Source organism: Symsagittifera roscoffensis, chromosome 2, assembly GCF_963678635.1.
Source record: "Symsagittifera roscoffensis chromosome 2, txSymRosc1.1, whole genome shotgun sequence".
NCBI classification, from domain to species: Eukaryota; Metazoa; Xenacoelomorpha; order Acoela; family Convolutidae; genus Symsagittifera; species Symsagittifera roscoffensis.
Genome location: NC_087063.1, coordinates 3,924,650 through 3,939,587, shown reverse-complemented (window position 1 = coordinate 3,939,587; position 14,938 = coordinate 3,924,650). Strand labels below are relative to the sequence as shown.

At 35.8% G+C, this 14,938-nt stretch overlaps 3 protein-coding genes across 4 annotated transcripts in view; 2 read left to right on the top strand and 1 right to left on the bottom strand.

Moving 5' to 3' along the window:
- Positions 1–14,938, top strand: part of LOC134838866 (ATP synthase subunit alpha, mitochondrial-like) — a 494,565-nt gene that overhangs the window by 20,406 nt on the left and 459,221 nt on the right. The gene's annotated exons all lie outside the window — the stretch shown is intronic.
- The window catches only part of LOC134840680 (argininosuccinate synthase-like), a 42,060-nt gene that overhangs the window by 2,634 nt on the left and 24,488 nt on the right, over positions 1–14,938 (top strand). For both annotated transcript variants that reach the window (XM_063856652.1, XM_063856651.1), the window contains exons 2-4: positions 1,625–1,693; positions 2,890–3,078; positions 14,321–14,523. In XM_063856652.1, coding sequence (XP_063712722.1) covers positions 1,625–1,693; positions 2,890–3,078; positions 14,321–14,523 — 461 coding nt within the window. The remainder of the gene's footprint in view (positions 1–1,624; positions 1,694–2,889; positions 3,079–14,320; positions 14,524–14,938) is intronic.
- LOC134839172 (homeobox protein Nkx-2.4-like) lies at positions 9,124–12,012 on the bottom strand. The gene is made up of 3 exons (XM_063854633.1): positions 11,138–12,012; positions 10,293–10,550; positions 9,124–9,993 (listed from the first exon to the last, which is right to left on the bottom strand). The coding sequence occupies exons 1-3, from the start codon at positions 11,292–11,294 to the stop codon at positions 9,230–9,232; spliced, it is 1,179 nt and encodes a 392-aa protein (XP_063710703.1). The 5' UTR covers positions 11,295–12,012; the 3' UTR covers positions 9,124–9,229.

The following is a 14,938-nucleotide window of genomic DNA, read 5'->3' as shown; positions in this document are numbered from 1 at the left end:
AAACGTAGTCTTACAATTTTTTTTTCAGGAAAAGTTTCAAATTTTGTTCAGGCTCAAATTTACTTTGTTCGCAATTTGACTTTTGATGTCCTATTAAGTTCAGCCCATTTATTCTGTTAATAGCAAGGCAAACTCCCCTAAGGAAAAACGAAAGCGTAATCGCCGCGAAAAACGTGTAAGACTTTCAACTTCGAAAAATAGAAATTCGAAAGCTGAGATTTTCCAAACAAATAAGTCAGTGTTTTTTTCTGTTTACTTGCGTCCATTTTCCAACCGTCTGTTGGCTTTGTTTTTTATCTTGATTATTTATCTTTGGTCTGTCAATTAACAACACCGTTTTGGTAAATATTTTTTTATTTTCCATTTTTCCAATTTTTATTATGTCTGAACGCGTGATGTTACGAAGTAAGGTATAAAAACATATGTTTTCACAATAGTTAATTTGTTCACCATGCAAAATTTCATACGATTATGACAACGTAAAATTACTTTTTCATAAATGAAATTCAAATGTGAGGAGGGAGGTGGAAAAGAGCTGATTTTTTTACTACAAATTGTGATATGAAAGTTTTGGTTGATGCTTTTTAATAATTTTCTTCGACTTGAAACGCCCGTATGCTGCCCAAAGGCATTCCCCATCATTGAAAGCGAAAAGACGTTTTTTTTTGCTCAAAGATAGAATCTTTCAGCAAACAGTCTCCACGGCTACTACTTTACATAATTTTTGAGGTCGCACCGACAAAAGTTAGTCTTGTAGTTGCGAGTGGGGGAATCTCAGTTGTGTGAAGGGCCGAATGCGCAGAAATTTTGTCAAACTATCAGAGCTCAATATTGAAATATTCGAAAGAAATAAGATAAATTTAGTCAGTTCGGACAGTTTAAAGGGCGTTGTTTGGCTGAGAATTTTTGCGGTTTCGGTCCATTGTGCATGATAATAGCCCCGTTCCTAGTATTTCAAAATAGCTTGTCAAAACTATAGCCAACCTAAACCCCGCCATTTTAATAAAACCATAATATGCTTAGAGATCATGTGCCGCTCGCTCGACAGTCTACATTTACATAAAACGGCTATGTTTAAGACCCGATGAACATAGTTCAGACTATTATATAGGTCGCGATTTTTTTTCAGGAAAAGATCTTAAAATTTGTTCTTGCTCAAATTTACTTTTTCGCGGTTTGACTTTTGATTTCTTTTTAAGTTCACTTCATTTCATTTGTTAAAAAGAGGGCAAGCTCCACTATGGAACAGCAAAAGTATAAAGATCGCAAAAAACGTGACGTATTTCTGGTTTTGAAAGTGGAATTTAATTTTCAGATTTTCCAGCGAAACAACAATTTTTCTTATTGATCCTGTTTTCTCAAATTGGGTTAATTTTGTCAAACCAGTGCCTATCATAAATTGTTCTAGAAACTCAGAGCTCTAAGTCATCTATTTTGTTCTTTGAAATTCGAAAGTTGAGATTTAAAAAAACATGTCAGTGTTTTTCCTGTTTACTTGGCGTTCATTGACTCTTTTCCAGCTGTCTGTTGGCTATGTTAAATTGCTTTGATAATGTTGAAAGTTTCAGTAATATGTTTGCATTAGGGCAGAATAATTTTAAAAAAATTCCCTCTGCTTGCTTAGGCCGATGTCGGACAAAGAGAAGATTTCGATGCTGTGCGAAAGAAGGCCAAGGAAATCGGCGTCTCCAAGGTAATGATGAAAATGTGGTAAATCTGACATTTTTCTGCGAAAGAAGCCATTTGTTCTAAGATGACATGTTTGCCTAATATCCAACAACTGAGTTTTATATTTTGAATCGATGTCTCTTAAGACTTGGCTTGCTACGCATCGCTACTCGATAGATAGGAAATCGATGTTGTAATTTAATGCAACGATGACCCTGTTTTAGGGCAAAGACTTAAAACTTTGTGCGATGTTTTCTAAAGTGTAAAAAAATATCACGTTAAGTTAACAAACTATTGTTTTTGTTCAAAAATTGAGGGTTTTGTTTAATTTTGTGGTTTTCGATAATGATGATATTTTAGAGACCATTAAGAAATTTCAAAATTTAAGATGTGAATAAGTTTTTTGACGAAAAGCTGAAAAACTGTTTTTGATCAGTAGGAAATAATTGCTTAAATTAGGTATATAGCTAATTATCTAATTATCACAATTGATCTCCTAGTTTATGACTGGAAGACGAGTCCTTATAAAATTTCATGATTTTTCCGGAAATACCTTTCGGCTAATTATTTTTATTTTAGTTGCCGCTCGATAAATTTTTCTGAATACTTATTTGACATCGGCGATTGTATTGGTGGACGTGTTTTCCTCAAATCAGACATAATATTATGAAGTTTTTGCAACTAGGTTTTTTTACTTCATTTTTTATCTGCTTTCAAAGTTATGTTTGCGTGGTGTATGGCCCTGGCTTCGCCTCTGTCTTCAATATTCTGAATAAGGACGTCTAAAAACAGGCCATAGGGTCCAATAATGGGTGATATATTACAATAGGTGACAGGTTCAAGTTGATTAGCTGGATTGCTTTTTGTTATTCTTCGAACAGTATTTATAATTTATTTCTAACGCCAAATTTTTTGACAACAGAAGTGTAAAATTAGAGTTTTTGACTAACATTTTATCTGGCAGAGTAATGTATTTACAAAAACTATCTGAGTAGCATGTACAATTGATTGAAAATGAAATGATTATATGTTAGGCATTATAGTTCTCAAATTTTATTCTTGCACTTCACTCAAAATTACCACCTATTAGAACATATCACCCAATAATGTTCTCTCAAAATGAAAAAAAATGAAATTTTATATTAAAGCTTTAGAATCTTTCTATAAAAATGGAACATTAGCTGAAATCAATTTGTTAGTGTAGGTTTTGTTTTTGCGTAGTTGGTGATTGCTGATCTGAAGGAGGAGTTTGTGAGTGAGTTCATCTGGATGGCGATCAAGAGTGGGGCCCTTTACGAGGACAGGTACATGATGGGGACCTCCTTCGCCAGGCCATGCATAGGTAGGAAGATGATCGAGGTAGCCATGGAGGAGGACGCAGAATACATCTCACATGGAGCCACTGGAAAGGTTAACTTAATCAGTAGAACAGTAGGCCCTTTTTCCTTTTCACCCCCACCTCACATAAGCGTCAATTTTATGGTGTAACGAGGGGTTTTACAAGGGTAATTATGAAGACCAAAAACGTTTGTCATGACCTAATGAGTTCGCATGCCAATTTTTGTAACATTCGGATAAAGTGAACAAAACTTCACTAGAAAAATCTTGCAGGTGGGGGGGGGGGAAGGAAAAAGAGCCGAACAGTATTTTTTGATAAACTTTTCTGAATACTTATTTGGCACCGGTGATTGTATTGCTGGAAGGCCTTTTGTCACATTAAACATAATATTTTTTGAGTAGCCGTGGACGAGTGGGTTAGGCACACGTCTCCTGTCACTAGGGTTGTGCGTTCGAATCCCTCTTCGGCCTCGGTTGGAGGGGTCACAGTGTCATCCCTCTCCTCACTTAGTAACTTCTGTGATGGTCTTGGTGATATAGGTCGCGGTTTGAATTATCATTCTCTTTTAAGTTCACTTCATTTCCTTTGTTAAAAGGAAGGCAAACTCCACTATCGAAAATTGAAGCTTTTTTCAAAAATTAAGTCAGTATTTTTAAATTTTTTTCAGTGTTTTTTTTCTGTTTCCTTGCTTTCATTGACTCTTTTCCAACTGTCTGTTGGCTGTGTTTTTGAAAATGCTTCCCGTTAATATGTAAAATATTTGTTATTTTCCCCTTCTGAACAGTTTTTGTAATAGTTTCATCAAATTTCATATTTTTAATAAACCCGTATGAAAGCGTTTTATCAAAGAAATGAGTGATAGGTTTCCATGGAAACAAAAAACAAATATATTTCCCTTTTCAAAATAATTTTACGTGTTGTTTTTGTTGATTCTGACCATTTCGATTGATTAAATAAGCTCAAGGAATTCAATTAGCGCCAACTGCAAACCGTTCTACCCGATTAAATACCCGACTGAACCGTAAGAACCATTAAGTGTGGGCTTTGACCAGTCCGCAAAAAAGGGAACTTTCTTAGGCCTCCCTTATTTCCACCTGATTAGAGTGCTTCGCTTAAAGTTAATTGAAAAGAGAGAAGAAACACATTTCCAATACTCGAATTGTAATAGCCTCCTTTTTGTACAAAGTGGCGATTGAACAAAAAGTGAAACGCCTTTAAAAAGAAGGAAATATATTTTCAATGGATTCAATTTTGCGAAAATTTCCTTGATCAGTCGAAATTATGTTGAAAGCACGTTTGCAATTTTTGGTTCAAAAAGCCAAGTTTGAAATTTTTTGATTAATGCCATCTATCCCAGGTTTAGAATTTCTCAAAGAGGGCTCTGAAATTTTTTGATTAATGCCATCTATCCCAGGTTTAGAATTTCTCAATTTATGGGCTTAGGTCACACCTGATGGGTGATTGATTCGTCTTAGTGGTTCGTAATGGGAGTAGATGGGTTTCGATTTGACTTTTAATTGGTCCCTTTGAGCCTAAACGGATCAGTTGTCTTCTAATCTCTTCACCTGAAATGAGGTGGTGTTACTTTCTTTTTTCTTTCCACCTCCTGTACCGAAAAGGGTGCCTAATTAATTGGAAACGGAAAATAGAGAAGGTAGCATAAAATATGCTAGTTTATGCAGTGAAAAAAGGTTTTTAAAGGGACTTTTTTGCTCATGCGTAAATTATATGGAGCCCAAAATAATTTGAAACCGGAACTGATGAAAAGGAATATTACCCAAAACTACAGAAAATCTTAGGTTTTCACTGCTTTCATGATTCAATTTACCATGTGTAGAATTTGGATTGTTTCGAAAGTTTTGTTTTGTTTTTTTTTTTCAATTTTTTTCTTATTCTGACGGTTTTCATAAGTTTTTACACAAATGAAGTTTATACAACATGATTACCGCTCCAAGTTTTGACTACCATTTTTATTTCAGGCTTAAAACGTGCAAAAATACATGTTTGTATGTAATTTTAAATCGTGCCTTCATTTTTCACAAAATTGTGTTTAAGAGTAATGAACGTAGTAAGTACTCTTATCCAGGTCTTGCTGATTTTTTTTTCAGGAAAAAATCTTAAAGTTTGTTCACGCTCGATTTTGATTTTTCGCGGTTTGACTTGTGATTTCTTTTTGAGTTCAGTGCATTTCCATTGTTAAAAGGAAGGCAAATTCCACTATCGAACAGCAAAAGTGTAAAGGTCACGAAACACGTGATTGAGTTCAAACTTCGAAAATGGAAATTAATTATCAGATTTTCCAGCGAAATAAAAGTTTTGCCTATTGATCCAGTTTTCTCAAATTGGGTTAATTTTAAAGTGTCAATCATAAATTGTTCTATAAATTCAAAGAGCTTTAAGGCCATCTATATTTAAGAGTAATGAACGCAGTGAAGACTCTTATATAGGTCTTTCGTTTTTACTTGCGTTCATTACTCTTTTCAAATCTTCGATTGGCTATATTTTTCAAAATTTGAGGTTTTTTTGAAAAAATAAGTCAGTTTTTTTTCAGTTTCCTTGTGTTCTTTAATCTTTTCCAACTCTCAGTTGGCTATGTTTCAATTCATAAACTCTTAACTCCAACGGATCATGCTTAAACGAACTTCATCAGATTGTGATTATCAGGTTGGTTTGGCAGGCCAGGCCAGGCCACAACACGTCACACCAGTTATGTTGTTAGTTAATTAAAAAGTTATAATTTTATGCGCTAAGAGTGATTGCCGATACTCTTCTTTTGTAGAAAAATCGCTCTACTCAGTTTAATGGTTATTGAGTTTCGTCAAATTATATCGGAGTGTATATTTTTTATAGTCAAGACTCCTCAAGACTCTTAGCATCACTTGAAGAAAATGCATCTATTGCTATGTTTCAACGTTTAGTCAGCTGTAAGCTTGGTCAGATGGTGTTTGGCTGATTTATTGGCTTTAATCGATGGACTATTGTTTCTGAACCATTTGAGAATTGTGTACCTGATGTACCTTTCGTCGATATATGAAGTAACAATTCGGTCCACCTGTAACATAAATAGATTGCTGTTAATTTCATAAAAGAAAACAAATTCATTGTAAACAAAAGTAGGCGGTCGGTCTGCAAATATGAACTGTAGCAATGAGTTGCTTCGATGCAAGAACTGGCTAAAAATTAAATCCTTTTCAAAGTGAAGTCCTCTCATCTTTTTCGCGAAACAATTTATTTCCGATGGAAATTGTTGGATTTGGTGCGATCAAAACGAGCAGTTGATAAAAACTACACATCTAAAGATGAGTGTAAAAGCTGACAAAAAATGGCATCTAGTATTAGAATTTCAAAATTTTTAGGGTGCGTACCTACAAAGCTGCATTCCCAGTTTGCCGAGAAAACTAAATATATATCGTTCAGGGACAAAATTGAAAAATTCGTCAAAAAAAACCCTTAGATTTGAGAAGCCCCTTATTTTTGTAAAAAACAGTAAGCTTACTATAAATCCAAAAGACTTGGGCAAGGAATGTACTTTCATAGATATAAATACAAATTACACTTTCGAGAGCAAATGTCTTGTAATCGGGAATTAGACTTTTTCCTGTAAACAACTTTCATTTGAAAATTTCAACTTGCTTTATTATTGAACCTTAACAACTTCCAGGTTCCTTCCCATTTGGCCTAGAGGTCATGACATCGCTTTCGCATTCTAAGGTCTGGGGCTCGAGTCCCGGACGGAACTTGCTTTTTATTTCAGTATGTGTGCAATTTAATTTTTTTTCAGGTAAAAATTGAATTTCGGATATTTCGTTTGTCTGCTCAAATTTTCGGGTTAGTTACCACATGCAAGTTTTTCTTGTGCTGTCAGCAATTTTCGTTGTGGTTGCAAGTGAAGATGATCTTCATTGTAGTTTTAGGAGGGGCTTAAAGCTTTGAAGATTTTTTTACAAAATCATTTTTTTCGACTCATTTTTGTCTGCTCAAGCTTGTCGGCTTTGTTTCCTCTTTGTTAGTTTTGTTCCGTTGCTTACTCAATATTCAAATATCCGGCATGTTTGCTTAGAATGAACTTTTGGCAAGTATTTTTTGCATGTTCTTTTTGTTGTTTTGAGTATGAAAATCACTTCCCTTCAATAATTTTCACTGCGTTGCGACCTATTTTATGGCGACAATGCTGTTGTCACTCAACATGAGTCAATTTTGTAATGAACATTTTCCTGTTGGTACACTCGCTTGTTCCCTGTTTCAAGTTTTAGTTTGATATATGAATGTTTGGAAAAATTGTTTCAGTATTTCGTTACGAATTTTTTAGTGTAAATGAAAGTAGTGAAGAATCTTATATAGATCGTGATGATTTTTAAATAAAAATTTCTGAAAATTATTTTTCGCTCAAAGTTGATAGTTTGCGTTGTAACTTTTTATTTATTTTTCTGTTCTGTTTATTCTTCTCCGTTGAAAGAGAGGCAAACTTCACTATCAAATAGCAAAAGTTTCAAGGTCCTTGAAACTTTTGATCGACTTCTAATTACCAAAATTGATTTAAGTTTTCAGATTTCCCCAGCGGATTGAAAATTTTACTCATTGATCCAGTTTTGTCAAAAACGCGTCCATATTAAATTGTTTCAATCTTAAATTGGGTTGAAGTTTGAATTATATAGTATTTTCAATTTGGGTATTTTCAATTTTTTTTGAAATTCAAAGAGCTTCAAAAATAAATATTTTTACTTTAGAAATTCGAACGTTCAGTCTTTTTTCAAATTGATCTAATAACTATAAAAGTTCACCATACATATTATTGCATTTATAATAGCACTAAGGAATATGCGTTTTTTGAGTTCGAATACATTTTTATTTGCTAAAAGTTGAGTAAATTGCGCTTTCCAGTTACAAAAGGGGAAATAGCGCGAAAAAACGTAATCTACTTCTAGTTTCGCGGAGGATTTGGTTTCTAGATTTCCCACGGACTAAATAATTTACCATTTGATCCAGTTTTACTAAATTGGTTTAGTTTTAAGAAAAATGTGTGAGTCATGAACAGTTCTTATTTTTCTAAAGAGCTTTTATTCGTAACATTACACAAAACTTTTTTTTTGACTTCATGACAATAATCCCCGAGGGTTCTTGATTATAACCTCTGTATCTTGTCTTTTAACGGGGGGCTTACTTTGCATGTATTGCTGCTGGTTATTAAGACCATGAGAAGAGCTTTTATTCGTAACATTACTCAAAACTTTTTTTGACTTCGACCCTTTTCAATAGACATAGTTCATTGACACTTTTCCTTAACATAGCCAATTTTCTGCTGGCTAAGTTTCCTTTTTGTCGTTTCTACAGCTGATTTTTTCTTTTTTTGTCTCAGAGAACTGCAGTTTCAGCTATGTGTTACTACTTGTAACCATTTTTTGCTAAAGATTCCGAAGTGCAGCTTCGCCTCTGAGTTCAGACTTTTTTCTCTGCCGTGTTGAAAATCATTTGAAAAAAAAACCATTAATCACTCGCTTTCAATTTAATTTTACAAGGATTTTCTCTGTATACGTTGGCTTATGTTATTTTTTGAGCCTATTTTAATTCCTTCTTACAAATCAAAAAACAGCATAAAATTTGGGACAATTTTTTTTATTATATACATTTTTTAAATTACTTTTTGATCCAGTTTATTTAACTTCTTGATCCAGAAAATTATCCTTTGATCCAATTTTCTCAAATTGGGTTAATTTTTGTCAAAATTTTTCAATCAAATTGTTTTTGAAATCGGAAGAGCTTTAAGGCCATATTTTTCTTTGAAATTCGGTAGTTAGTTTTTTCCAAAAATAAATGAGTCATTTTTTTAATTCACTTTCGTTCATTCACTTTTTTCCAGCTGTCTGTCGGCTATTTTTACGATATAGTATCTTTTCACGTGTTAAACATCAACCAACTCCCCGCAATATTTTGTGATCTTTGCAGATGAAACGGCTCGAATTTCTTGATAATTTTTCTTTTTTTTCTGATTTTTTCAAGGGTGCTACTTCTGAGGTTTATACTTCTGAGCAATTGGTACGTTTGTGATGATAGTACGTGAAATCATTTATATAAAATTCTGAATTTTGTAAGAAGATTCAATATATAAAGATATCGTCGTAATGAACTAAAATTTACTATACAAGAAGGGTACTTCACATTTCATCAAATTGTACATTGATATGTAGTTTCGGTTCTCAACATAGAGGTAGATCTTTAAAAAAGTTAATACATTCCGTGGCTTCCAAACTGAGGAGCTGATATGTTTTCTGAGTTGAAAGATAAAAGCGAATTGTGATTGGCTGCCGCTACTGACCGCAGTTGGGCCGCTGTTACAATATTATTGGCTGAAACGTCAATCTGACTGCTGGAGTCTTGCCTGGTCATCGCTTCTGCAGGCAAATCGCCCTGGGAGTCAAGATCGTTCAAGTAGTTCTCAGGTCCCTTTGGGTTCATGCTCATATTGAGGATGGGAGTAATGCTAGATTTGTCGTCGACTTGAGGGTTCTTGATTATAACCTCTGTATCTTGTCTTTTAACGGGGGGCTTACTTTGCATGTATTGCTGCTGGTTATTAAGACCATGAGAAGTGCCTCGTGATTCAGAATCACCCTGTTGATCGTTTTGGTTCCCGTTACTGTTTCCGTTCTGCGATGATGCGGTTCCTGATGATGGCGAGCTGTGTTTGGACTTTTTAGTCTTATATCTGTGGTTCTGGAACCAGATTTTGACCTGTGTTGGACTTAGGTTAATCAAATGTGCCAGACTTTCTCTTTCAGCGGCCGTTAAGTATTTCTGCTGTTTGAATCGTCGTTCAAGTTCGTGTATTTGAGCCTGAGTGAATAAAACGCGTCTTTTTCGTCTGTTCGCGAGTCCGAAGAACTTAGCGGGGTCGGCATTGGCGCCTGGTGGGAACCCTGTTAGCGATAGACCTGTCATTGGATTGTATGCAACGGCAGCTGCTGCAGAACTGCGCATCAGATTTGAGACTAAAATAAGCATCAGATTTGAGAAAATTAGTAATTGATTGGCTCCAAAAAATTTTTTAGATATAAATTAGGTCGACAAAAGAGTTGGAATGTCGTCGCAGTCTTGCCTCGCATATTTAGAGTGAAATAATTTTTTATTAACAACAAAAAAGCTTGCCATGCTTGAAGTGAAATAATTTTTCGTGAATTGAGCAATTGCTGTTAAATTTTTTGTTTTAAATGTCAAGTTTTTCGTTGTTATTTGTTCGATCCTTGTAGTTTTTCGGTTAAATTAATTAAGAATTTGGGTGAGTGCTTACATGCTAAACTTGGGTTGTTGGCTGCGTTGTACCAATTAGAAGCAGCGGAGGGCTGATGCCTTGCGAACGCATCGAACGCATGTATAGCCGAAGCGCCTGACCCGAAGCTCTGATCCATAATTGCTCCTGAGGCGTTCGCGCCCGGAAACGAACCATGGTTCACTCCAGAGTGGACGGAGGCGCCTCCCGACATGCCTGCTCCTCCGCAACCGGTGGGCGAGGAACTGTACATGGCGTTCATTGCTGAGGGTATCATACCTGAAAAGTTACACAAAAACTAAGATTTTTTAGGGCGATTAGAATTTTGACAGCGCTTTTGGTTGCTACACAAGATGACTTTCTAGTTAAATTTTTCTTGTCTCGGAAATTAAACTAAAGATTCAATTTTTTAAATTACAAAAAATGATATGCTCTTGATCATATTAAAAATCAAATTTTAATAAAATTTGTGATATCAAAAAATTGGACATTTTCGTGATGATTGGTTTTATAGTAAGTAGCAAAAAATTGTAACTGACAATTAAGTATCGCAATCTCCTAGTTTAAAGTAAGTTTACGTGCAATTTAGAATTTTAGGCGAACTCGAGGCATACTTTCTGTCAGAAAAGTTAGCTTTTGCATGCAAAAATTGTCTTAAATAGGTCATTTGCTCTATAAATATTTTTGTCTGCTCCAACTTTTTACAACTCTCTATAGCGTTGGTTTCATGATTGTATCAAGTGCTAAAAGGGATGATATTAAAAATATGACTTGGAGTGAAATGTTTGAATATCAAAAAAGTTGGACATTATTATTTTGTGATCAGTTGGTTGTCGTTGATTTCTTGGTTTGCCCTTTGACCCTACCTGCAGCTACTTGTTGCATATATGATGGAGTAGGGTAGTTGAATGAAGATGGATTGGAGGGGTACTGCATGGCGGCTCCTGCTGAAGAGTTCCCCCCGCCTGCCCCCATGAAGTTGGGCATGGAATTGAAGTTCCAGTTGTTTCCTCCAGACTCCATTCTTTAACTGTCTTCTCGGATTGATTCGTGACTCCTCGTCGTTCAGTTTGTTTTCCTCTTCTCGAATTTCAAGTTGAACAATTTTTTTTTCGTTCTTGAGTTAATTTTGTAGTAAAATGTTGAAGTTTTTTGAAAATTTGTATAATCGATTTGTTTTATCTGCAATTTGAGTTTTCGATAGTTTTGAAATGCGTTTCAAATTTAGAATTTCTTGACAACTTTCTGTGTTCTACACAGTCTTGTTATTACTAATCATCAATTCAATGGTGTGTGTGTGGAATGATTTTTTTCGCAACTGGAATCTAAGAAATCAAGTGATGTCGAGGAGCTACACGGATACCTTGCGAATGTCGAATGGATGTTATGAATAGTCCTGAATTGTTTTATTATGTGATAATAATCTAGTTAGTGATTTGGATTATTGTTTTTTTTTCTGTTTCTCACTTGAAGCTGGAGGAGGTTGCGTGGTTGATGGTAACTCTCAGCCGAGTGGTTTGCGATAGTTTTCGAATGGCTTTCGTATCTGTTGATTTGTTAGATTGTGATGATTTGATTTGCAATTGTAAAGTAGTGCTAGTTTACGCGTAAAGGTGCTAAAAATGAATTGCTTATATAATTTATACGATTAGAATGAATTGACCAGCAAGTGTGGCTCTGTAATTAACTTTTCAACAGAAGTCTTAGAACAGTACAATCGGTTTAATTGCTTCACTTCGCGATTTTTCACGACAAAAAGTCTTACCGCCGCGCTGCTCAGCCAAAATTTTAATTGAGTCTCTTTAAATCACTCACATTTTCGCACTTTTCGTGTTATAACTAGTTAAAAACTGCTGAATTGATAGCACGTAGTGCGCCGATAAACTTCTTTTTTATTAATTGTCTTGAAAGAGCAACCAACTAACAATGTTTTATGAGCCGGAATCGCTCTCGCTCGCTCAACTATGTTTTGTGTAGTATTTGTATACTTTTAATCGGTGCGGAACATCGCACAAGCACCTGCGCAGTTCAGGTGTATTTATTGGTTGAACAATGTTAATTCCAATCTAATTAAAAGTTCACATGTTCAGGTGTCAAGAGCCAATTATCGCCATTTGATAATTAGCGCTGATTGCTTTTGTTAATTGTTTCGCTCAATAGCTTTGTGCCGCTCGAATCAATCACGCAGTTCACAGGTATTCGCCAGCCCAACTTCTAAACTTGTTCACGCTCCCATTACTGTCACTTACCAAACACTTTGGCAGCACTCGTGCGAAATTCGAGCACCCTTGAAGCGACCATCTCCAAACCCATAAGTTATTATCTATTGTATGCTTCATAGAATGAAAAGAGACTTTTATAGTGCATCTCAGTCTGACTTGAAGAGTCTTCATAGGGTACCTGAAACACAACACATAAACATCGTTGAAAACATCGTGCTAAAAGGAGTACCATTTGCTCAATCTTGGCTCAATGTAACGTTCCAAAGGGGCGAAAGGAGGCTTTTTGAGACGTTTTTTTAAAGTTTTAGCTGATGTTGAGATTCTAACGAAACAGTGTAATGAACCTATCGGTTGAAAATTTATTATAGGCGGAATCATAGGCGAATTAAGTGCCAATAGTTATATCATAATTAAAAAAGCTAAAATGAAAACATCACAAATTTTTCTGTAATTAAGTTGAATATCTGCCTTCAGGGGCGTATCTAGGATTTTCTCGAGGGGGGGGCGGACTTTCAAAAAATTTCGAAATTTTTGACGACCTTTTTTTAGGTCGACCAAATTGATTTTCTGAGCTCTCACAAAGCATTGAAAAGACCCTGTTTTGGTCAAGTTTTCACTGCAGGCAAATTTTAGTATATATTGGCGCCGAAGGTTGAAGGGTCCGTCAACCAAAAATGGATATCCCAAAATAGTACAAAGGGACCCTTTGGGTCGGCAGGGGGTCGAATCCAACAAGAAAGGCGTCCAACCCCCAAGCCCCCCCCCCCCTAAATCCGCTGGTGTCTGCCTTCCATCATAATTGCGTGAGCTCAGTTTAAAAAAATCTGTTTCATTTTTACAATAGTCTGCTTGAATTTTACTATTTTATTAGACGGAAAAAATGGAATTTTGAGTCTGTTTATTGGGAAAATGTCGCGTGTTGAAGTAGGTCAATAAACGTGACAGTATTTGAGGCTTGTTAAGGGGGAAGCGGTCTCGATTAGCTTTGAATAATTTAATTTCCCCTGCTGCCAATTCGGAACCTCCGCTTTGGACTTTTCCAATTAAGTCGGCAGTATTCTTCATTCATTCACGTCACTGGAGCTTCTCATCTGCTGAATTTGAACTCCATAAATCCACTTTGAGCAAAGGTGTCTTCATTTACATAAATAAATTGGCCCCCATTCCAATTCAAATTAGCCTCCGCCCAACTTTGTCGTGTATATTCAGAAAACTAATTATGAAAAGAAATCTCAAATCCAAAAAGTAGATAGAAAGAAAGAAAGAAAGAAAGAATGAATTTCTCCAGAATATGAAAACATCAAATTTTAAATATACAACATAACAGATTCTGAGACTTGGAGATGACAGATAACGGGATCCTAGGATCCACCACGGATCTGCCAATATGTTTTTTTTTTTTTTTTTTTTTTTTTTTTTTTTAAATTTTAAGTTTTTTTTTATGTTTCGGTAGAAAACTAGATAGATGCTCTCAACTTCAAAAAATGTCAGTTGACTTGAAGATGAAGGAAAAACAAGACATCATTTGGGTTTTATAGGGTCATACTTAAGCGTACCGGATCCTCTTGACAAAGTTTTCTGTAAAGCTTCGATCGCCCTTAATCAATGTAGTATAACTTGAATGATCTCGTTAAATACAGGTTATTGATTTCAAATAATCATATTGAATGGTTACTATCACATCATAATATCGGGAACCTTGGATTGATTTTTATCGCTGTTGGGTTCCTGGCCTGCGTTAACGTTCCTGATATTCGGTGCAATTTTTTGCGTTTTTTTTCGAAGCAATTTTTGTCCATGGTTGGTGTAATTTTCTTTGCGTTTTAGGGCAATGACCAGAACAGATTTGAGCTGGCGGCATATGCTCTGAACCCGGACGTGAAGGTGGTGGCCCCCTGGAGAATGCCGGAGTTCTTCAACCGGTTCCAGGGCAGACTGGACCTGATGAAATATGCGGGGGAGAAGGGCATCCCGGTGGACTCCACTCCATCGGAGCCATACTCAATCGACGACAACATAATGCACATCAGGTACATACAGAGGCTGTTCATTCATTTGTTTAAGTAGTCGTGGCCGAGTGGAGTAAGGCAGGCGTCGCTCAACACAAGAGTCGTGCGTTCTAATCCCACTTCGGTCATGGTTGGAGGGGTCCCAGTGTCACCCGCCTTCTGAAGGTGGAGCTGGCTGCGGCGAAATGGATGAGATCCCCCCTCCCCTACTCTTGGTCCCGCATTGAATAGGACCGGGGGCAATTACACAAATGACACAGTAGTTTAAATAAAAGTTCAGTAGTTTCGATTTAATTTACCTTATATTTAAATGTATCTATCACGTATCTCGCCATGTTTCAGCTTCATCAATGTGGTTTAAGCAGAGACTTATCTCGCCATTGCTAAACGATGTTCTTTGCCTAATTTTTTTTTATATTGAAATCTTATAATATTG